Source organism: Nannobrachium achirus (assembly GCF_963921795.1).
Source record: "Nannobrachium achirus genome assembly, chromosome: 17".
In the NCBI taxonomy this organism is placed as follows: domain Eukaryota; kingdom Metazoa; phylum Chordata; class Actinopteri; order Myctophiformes; family Myctophidae; genus Nannobrachium; species Nannobrachium achirus.
In genome coordinates, this window is record NC_137824.1 from 53,413,222 (window position 1) to 53,422,729 (window position 9,508).

At 44.6% G+C, this 9,508-nt stretch overlaps 1 protein-coding gene across 1 annotated transcript in view; it reads left to right on the forward strand.

Moving 5' to 3' along the window:
* Window positions 1-9,508, forward strand: part of fat2 (FAT atypical cadherin 2) — a gene marked incomplete at both ends in the record, with an annotated part of 123,233 nt that overhangs the window by 97,451 nt on the left and 16,274 nt on the right. Inside the window, one exon of the mRNA XM_080746806.1 lies at window positions 1,989-2,469. Coding sequence (XP_080602932.1) covers window positions 1,989-2,469 — 481 coding nt within the window. The remainder of the gene's footprint in view (window positions 1-1,988; window positions 2,470-9,508) is intronic.

Here is a 9,508-nt window from a genome sequence, read left to right on the forward strand (position 1 = left end):
TCAATAATGCATGGAGGTGGTGGGGGGTGGGGGGGGGGGGGGGGGGGGTTACAGTAATGCACAACAGGGTCACACGCTTGCCAATTTGCGGTATATGCTGTGTGTGTATTTTTAATGGGGGTGGAAGGGGGGGGGTTGCCGTACATAAGAAAAAATATTTGAATACATGAGAGGAGAAAATTCTGCTGGGAGGACGAGCGCGCGCACGTGTGTGTGTGTGTGTGTGTGTATAAGTGTGTGTGCGTGCGAGCGTGCGTCAGTGTGTGTACTGTAAATATAACATGCAGGCCTACTAGACACTGTCAATATTGTATGAGATGGTGACACCGATCGGTCAGTTTTTACCATGAGAGGATGTTGGACGAGACTTTTACAGTATATTGAGAACGTACTCAATGTTTAATAATACATGTACGGATACTTTTGTTCACTAGATATTGCGTTCATTTCCTCCATCTCTGTGCACATTTTCTGAAAGCTCACGGATATGAAAAGGACATAATATCTGTAAGCTGCCACTTCCAGGGGCGTCACACCAAACTCTGGGCCCTGCAGGGTACAAGGATTCACTGAGGGCCCGGGGGCCCCCCATGATTTTTGTGCTTTAACTATTGAAAAATAGCAGATATACAAGCTCACAAAGTCTTTGAATATTTCAAATCCTTCTAATGTTTCTAGTCAGTGGTGCTCAAACTTTTTCACACGAAGGACCCCCAAAATAATATTTATTTGGCCACGTACCCCCATCTCAAAATCGCGCTGTGAGCTTGTATATCTGCTATTTTTCAGTAGTTAAAGCATAAAATAATTAAGACCCCTCCACATTGGGCCCTTGTAACTCAGTCCCACTTTGCCCCCCCCCCCCCCCCCCCCTGTGACGCCCCTGGCCACTTCCATTTCTAAAGCAACGCTACTTGCAATGGCACTTGCGTTTTAAACGTATACATACATACATACACAAAACATACACATTTAAAATGGGTGTATAAATGGGGCGTTAGACAGGTATGAGGCAACCCATTACAATAATGGGCCCTGTGGCAGCTAAAATGCACTGGAGCCCTATTATCTGTTAAAGCCCTGCTTTCTATTAAACAATAAAATCCTTGAACCGTGGCATCTTTTGAAGGGGGCCCCTGTCAACCCAAGGCCCTTGGGATGGGACATGCCTAACGTATCACACCTGCTTGCAGCTGCGGGACAAATGAAGAAGTGAACATACATTACATTACAGTATGTAATGCGCGCACGTGGCCCCCGTTGCTTTAGCCAGTCGGCATGCATAGCACATACTGCAGTAGACCTTCTGCTCTAGCAATGTCATGCATTTGAAACCGGGCCTCATGAAATGCACGTTCACTCGGCTCGTCTTTCATCATTCGTAATGAAGCAGAAATGCCATATAAAGATTATGCAGTATATGAATCAATGTGTAAGACTTGTATAAGACTTGTTTTTCCCCATATCGGCTTCCTCTTAAAATCCAACCACTCAGAAGTGGAAACGGAGTCATCAATTCAGCTTTATCCAAACTGTTTCCGCGATAATTTACTGTAGAATTATTTGTGGGACACTTCCGGAGAACAGCAGACATACAAGCTCACGTCGCGTCGCAGATGCAACCGTTGTGAGCTTGTAGATCACTCTCGGCTGCGATGCCGGAAACTGCCGCGTACCTTCTGCGTAATGCACGATAGGACGTATCTACCTCGTATCTCCAAGTTTCAAATGTTCAAATTTGTACATTTTTTCGCAAAGCAAAGCCCTGCTTCATCATACAAGGCCGTCGCACAAAAGTAGTGAAAACAGCAGATCTACAAGCACACAACGCCTCGCACCGCGAGGCGTTGTGTGCTTGTAGATTGGCTGTTTTCACTAGTTTAAATCATTTTTAAAACGATAAATACAAAACAAACTGTTTTGGACATAAAAGGTTTCCACCCGACAACGACAAAATTAATCAATGGATCGTTTTTTCTCTCCCTCAGTTGACCAACGGCGAGCTGCGGTTCAGGTACCTCTGTGGCGGCGGCCCCACCGGCTCCCTACTGGTGAGGGCTGCTCCCGTGTCAGACGGTCGCTGGCATCACGTCCTTCTGGAGGTCAACTCTACCTCCCTGAAACTGACCCTGGACCAGCAGCACCCCGCCTCCGCCGCCCTCGGCCAGCCCTGCCGCATGATGCGCTCCCACGCCGCTCTGCTCTTCGCCTCCTCCGCGGACCCCCAGGACTCGGCCGCCTGGAGTGCCGTCCGACTCGGCGCGGCCCAAGGGTCGCCGGCCAACTTCGTGGGCTGTCTGGAGGGCCTGGAGTTCAACGGCGAGCCGATCAGAGCGGGGGACGCCGGCGAGTGGACGGGCTCCGGGAGCAGGAGGGTGTTTGGCGTGTACCAGTGCTGTGGCCTGGCGGACACCTGCACCCACAGCCCCTGTCAGAACGGCGGCGACTGCGAGGAGGACGTCAACGGAGGTGAGCGTGGCATAATATCATGGGTCTTCAACGTTTTCAGGCCAAGGACCCCTTAGTTGAGAGAGAGATGAAGCAGGGACCCCCCACAACCTGTTCGTAGATTCCATATAGTTTCATCGTTTCACGGCACAATCATCAGTGTATTTTGGATTCATGTCAATTTGTGTTTTCAGATATTTAACCACTTGAGCCATCATAACCTAATAAATTTGACCTTTCACTCTGTACTTAGTCTGCTCTTTTTCCCCTCTACACCAAAATGAATTACTTTAGTCATTTCAAATTCTTTAGGTATAATTCATACTTTATTAATACATTATTAGAAACTGATTCTCACAATCAGCTATTTTCAGCACGCGATGCTGTCATATGACGAAGTATAACTTATAGGCTTCATTCACAAACAATCACAAAGTGGAAGGCAATAACGGACCCCGAACTCCTCTAAACATTTTAACAATATCACCGAATCAGCTATAAGTCAAATCAGGAGTATTGCCAAGATCGTTCATTCAGTGATGCCCCCGGAAATCAATCAACCGCCTCCAGCTTTGTGCAGAATACTGCATGATGGCGTACTTACGAGAACTCAAAAACCTGCCGCATTGCACTGGTTACCTACAGCTGTGTTTCTCAACCACTGTGCCTGGGGACCTTTGGTGTGCCCCTGAGAAGGATCAAGTGTGCCCCTTGAAACGGCTTGAAAGCCAGTATTGTATTTATCATTTTAAAAATGATTTAAACTAGTGAAAACAGCCGATCTACAAGCACACAACGCCTTGCACCGCGAGGCGTTGTGTGCTTGTAGATCGGCTGTTTTCACTACTGTTGTGCGACAGCCTTGTATGATGAAGCAGGGCTTTACTTTGCAAAGAAACGTACAAATTTGAAACTTTCTTCCCGACAGTGACGATATTTACACCCCCGTATTATGTTGGTGTGCCCATGGATTCATGCGACATGAAAAGTGTGCCCATGCAGAAAAAAGGTTGAGAAACACTGACCTACAGTATCTGTGGAACATTTGTCATCCATTGCACCCTTGCTCGTACCCTACAGATCTGCAGAACAGCCATTGTTCTCCTCTCTCTCCCCAGGGCTAAGGCTTGTGACAGAGGGTAGAAGGGCATTATGCCGTAAGGACTCCACATTTTGTAGAATAACCTTCCATTGGAAATCGGACATGCTACTGTACATCATTGTCCTCTTTTAAAACTGTTGTATCCTACTGGCTCAACTGCCAGTGAGGAGCCCCTAGTGGGCTGGGACTGAGTTAGTGGGGCCCAAGGTGGAGGGGCCTTAATTATTTTATGCTTTAGCTGTTGAAAAATAGCAGCACCGAGTGCCACGCTGCGAGTTTGTAGACTGCTATTTTTTGAAAACTCTTGAAAATGTGTGCAAATCTTTGAATATATGTATTTTTTAAGCGAACATTTGTAACACAAATTTTGCTTCTTGGGGGGGTCCCTGGAACTAAATATTTTGAGATGGCAGTCCGTGGCCAAATACATATCATTGTGGGGGTCCTTCACATGAAAAGGTTTGAGCGCCACTGACATGGAAACATAGGTTTTTCAAAAAAAAACCTTAGAAGGATTTGAAATATTCAAAGACTTGCACACAAGACAAGACTTTTCACGATTTTTTTCAAAAATAGCTGATCTACAAGCTCGCAGCGTGGCACTCGGTGCCACGCTGTGAGCTTGTATATTTGCTATTTTTCAATAGTTAAAGCACAAAATGTGAGTGAATCCTTGTACCCAGGGCCCAGAATTCGGTGCCTCCCCGCTCAGCTTCACTCCCCCTATTCACGGGCCAATGGTGTTCGTATAGACACTCCACAAATGGATTTGAATCCACAACCTCTGCAGTGGTGGACAGATACTTTTATTAACGTATTTATTCTCAAGATGTATCTATTTCTTGACTGTGAAGAAATTATCTTTAAAGTATCAAAAGAATATCAACATCTTTTGTTATTTGTACAATATTGCTAAACTACCTCGTCTCTTTATACGCTGCAGTACGAAGCATCTTAGCTGTGTGCAGACTACAGAGGCTGTGTACTAGCCAGTAGTACAGTAGTCATATTTTCTGATGACGTCAATCAGTTTCATATCTGTGGAACATAGAAAGAAAAAGCACGCACGCATGCACACACACATACATACATAGTTACATACACACACGCACGCACGCACGCACGCATGCACGCACGCACGCGCACACACACACACACACACACACACACACACACACACACACACACACAGTTTCAGTTACACCTCAGGCACAGTTGCACAATGTGCTGCTTGCTTGAGCAACAAATGCATATATTATTTCCCCGATGATAAACTCCCGTAAGGAGAAAAACAATCCTATCTGTTGCGCATCACACCTAAGCCTTGGATTATGATGTTCTTTTCTCCATTCATTGGGGTGTTGTGTTTCTTTTTCTCTTTTCTCTTGAGCTCATCGGGGTTTGAAATGCATGGCCCTGTACAGACCTAGCCTATAACGCCTGATACTTAGAGCAGGGGTCTTCCCCTAGGGGGTCCTCAGAGTTTCTACAGGGGGTCCTCCTAATCTTTGAGTAATAGAAAGTTTTTTTTTCTCCTTTTTTATATTGACCACTTGAACCCTAACGTCCATATTCTGAGAACTTTAGCCAGAAATAGGAGCGCGAGGCGTTGTGAGCTTGTATGGCTATTTTTGGCAAAGAGCTTTGGTGTAGAGGGGAAAAAGAGCAGACTAAGTACAGAGTGAAAGGTCAAGTTTATTAGGTATTGACAGTTCAAAATTGACATGAATCCAAAATACACTGATGATTGTGCTGTCAAACAATGAAACTATGGAATCTATGAACAGGTTGTGGGGGTCCCTGCTTCAACTCTCTCTCAACTAAAGGGTCCTTGGCCTGAAAACGTTGAAGACCCCTGACTTAGAGTATACTTACAGTTGTTGCATGAAATAGCCAATCTACAAGCTCACAATGCATCTCACTGTGAGTTTGTAGATTCACTATTTTCAGTGCAAGACAACTACTGTAAGTGTAAATCAGACAAGTCTGTGGGGTTTTGAACAGGAAAAACACTTCTGTGAGTGTGATCCTTGGTGCATGGTTTTGTTGTCGGTACATTTGTGGACAAAAGTATTGGCACCCTTGGCATTGGTATTTGTTTAAAAAACACACACAATTTCTTCCAGAAACTTGGCAAATGAAAACCTATTCTGGCATCAACATATGTACTTATTTGGTTTGCAGAGGAACACACCAAATAAATACAGAATCCTAGCCCGTCTTGATTGTGCACAGTGAAGGAACATGGAGGTCTCTGGAGATGGACTTGAGATTGTCCAAGCTAGGCTACAATCTTCTCTCTGACCTCCTGACAATTCTCTCCTTTTTGAGCGGTGGTCACAACGCTCCTATACGTGGCCGTGTGTGGGTATGTCTGTCTGTCTGTGTCCGTGTCTGTCTGTCTGTCTGTATGTAGCCTACAGTACCTTTTTTGACCACACATGTTAAGGGAGGGGCGCTGTTGTTCAGGCCAGACCAGACACACACACACACACACACACACACACACACACACACACACACACACACACACACACACACACACACACACACACACACACACACACACACACACACACACAGATGGATGATGGATGGATACCAGTGGCGGCCTGAGTGACATGCATTTTATTATTAATATTTTGTTTAATTTTGTTTTAATACTTTTTATTATATATATATACAGGTATATATATATTTGTTTTGCTGTTGCGCAGCCTCCACGACCACCGCTCCGTTCACACGGGTGTGATTTTTTATCTCCTGACAATTCTCTCCTTTTTTATTTTGTCCATGCTCAGTGTGGGTCATGCAGTGACGACAAACAGCAGAATGAGGGCTTCACTGCATTTAAACTGGTTGGATTAGTGATTACTAAAGATTAAAGTAAACTTTGACTCACCACAGGTGAGTTCCAGGTGAATAGCCTTCTTGAAATTCAAGTATTTCATTCAAATCTAAAGGGTGTTAATAATATTGTCCAGACCATTTCACTTCATTTCTGTGTGGAATGAGCCAGGATTCTGTATTCATTACAGTTTTTTGTTGTGTTCCTCTGCAAACCAAATAAGTACATTTGTTGATGCCAAAATAGGTTTTCATTTGCCAAGTTTCTGGAAGAAATGTTGTGTTTTTTAAACAAATGCAAGGGCGCCAATACTTTAGTCCACACCTAGGTTCAGAGCTACACACACACACACACACACACACACACACACACACACACACACACACACACACACACACACACACACACACACACACACACACACACACACACACACACACACAGAGTTGCAGCAGACCCAAGGTTAGGCCTGAAAAAATATCGAACTCGGGTTGGGAAGGTCAAATCATTGTGGAGAGCTCAGTTAGAGTGTTGATCCAATAAGTGTTATTTATTCAAGGAGTGTGTGTGTGTGTGCAACGGAATACAAAATAATAAAATACTATAACATTCCCAGATACTTCTGCCCAAATCAAATATACGGTCCTCAGTGACAAGAGCAATATGTGAAATCCTAATCCTAATACAAGCTGAACTCACGACTCGGCCACAACCCGCCGCAGCACTTAGCTACAGTGACATGTCCAATCGGTGGATGAGGACTTAGATTACATGGCTGTTTAATGTTCTCCTCGCTACGTTGCCTATCGTCGTTGTCGGGTGGAAACCTTGTATGTCCAAAAGCGTTCGTTTTGCATTTATCATTTAAAAAATCACACCCGTGTGAAGTGGAGCTGTGTGTGTGTGTGTGTGTGTGTGTGTGTGTGTGTGTGTGTGTGTGTGTGTGTGTGTGTGTGTGTGTGTGTGTGTGTGTGTGTGTGTGTGTGTGTGTGTGTGTGTGTGTGTGTGTGTGTGTGTGTGTGGATCATGTGTACCGATCTTTGTGACATTTGAAGAAAATATGTAGGAAAAGGAGCAAAAAGTGTGTTTTGGAGAAAATTCAAGATGGCGGAAAATCTATCATGGCGCAAATGGGCGTGGCCTATATGGGGAGATGCGTCATGACCCAAGGAATCCAGGGAAAAAATATTTTTAATTTTCCGACCTACGGTTCAAGAGTTACAGGCCAAAACGTAAAGTGGGGTGTTATGGCGCCACCATGAGGCCAAATGACACAATTATTTTTTATTTAATCCTTGAAATCATTATGAACCTCCTCTCCAAGTCTTGAAACTGTAGCCCCTATGGTTTGCGAGAGACAAATAATTGAATGTGAGTTTTTGCGATTCCCATTATAAGTCAATGGGAAAAATTAATTCACTAATAAATTTATATCAATTAAACTATTGAACCTTTCTCTTAGCAAGTTACTAGCCCACCATTCCCGAGTAAGCCGGTCGATTTGACATATGGCGCGAGTGTGTGGTGGCAAAACTGTGGGACTAGTAGCGTGCCGAAGTTTAGGAAGTTCAGGCTACATACAGACACACAGACACACAGACAGACACACAGACAGACCCACACGGCCACGTATAGGGAGCCTGTGCTTCACACAGCTCCAAAAATTAGCTAAACTAGTGAAAACAGCCGATCTACAAGCACACAACGCCTCGCACCGCGAGGCGTTGTGTGCTTGCAGATCTGCTGTTTTCCATACTTTTGTGCGACGGGCTTGTATGATGAAGCAGGGCTTTACTTTGCGAAAGAACGTACACACTTGAAACTTGGAGATACGAGGTTTCTGCCCGACAACGACGCTATGTTGGTATTGAAGCTGATTTGTAATTTTCCCCAATTCTAAGCTGTTTATTAGCTTTTCTGCCATGGGCTGTTGAATCTGTAGTGCCAGTCGCGGTCCCCTGTCTCAAATCTGCACACGCTGTAGTTTGGGTGTGCACAACCCCGGAATATGGATTAGTTATTATTATTATTATTGATAGTAGTAGCATAGCGGTATTTCTAGGTAGAATGTTTATTCATTGCTTTTTCAGCTTCACATGCAAAAATAATTATTATAAAATAAAGATTTGGAAAAAAACAATATACATTTTCTATATCGGTGCGATACTGATATTGCATTTCAAGTCTGACATCGGCTGACACCAGTATGATGAATTGTCCATCCCTTAGTCTGGGAGGATTCACCTTGAAACATGGGCTGCATATTGTTGTAGTGTTTTTGGTTGGTTTCTATTCTGAATGTTTTGAAGGTTTGCACAGGGCTCTACTTCCTGTATTGTCCCAGCTCAGATTCTGAGCCTGGGACAACTTCCTGCCCAGGAATATCATAGTTTTGGCCCAGAGGTTCTTCTCGCCCCCCTAGTGGCGAAAAAAAGAACCTCTGGGAACTCAGATTGTCCATCCCTAGCTGCTTGTCTTTTGCCTGGCTCCAGCCCATAGACCCGCCCACTCTCTGAGCGGACTGGTTCTCTTGGTCTGGTGTTGTCATATGACGCTAACGTTTCTATGGTTTAGGCAGAACCAAGCCAATGAGAGTCGAAGCCTCGGAGGAGGGGGTGGGTCTAAATTTGAAAATCAACAGAAACAGTGGAGGGAGAAGGGGGAGCTCAGCCAAAGCTCTTAATTGCTCCCTCTGAACTTCAAAGGGGGTTGTGCACACCTCGTTAGCATCAAAGACAACGACCTGTTTGATGCCTGTCATAGAGGGGAGGGGGAGGGGAGAATGCTCACAATGTGTGGCATCGTGGGAAGAACGCAATATGCTGACGGGTCGGTATACTAATTCACCAGCGTCGGCAGGTTAGCTACTCTCCAGCGTTAGTTTTACTGAGGTTAGGGTTAGGGTTAATGTTAGGTAGGTTTAGGTTTAGGTTGTCGGCATACCGACACGTCGGCATATTGACGCAGACCCGGCGTTATTTTCTAAAGATTTTTATATATTTGAAAACTTAAAATGGGACATTCTGCACACAATGAGTACTTTCTACTTACTTTTAATCAAGTACTTTTTGAATTCAGAACTTTTACTTGTAACAGAGTACTTCTACATT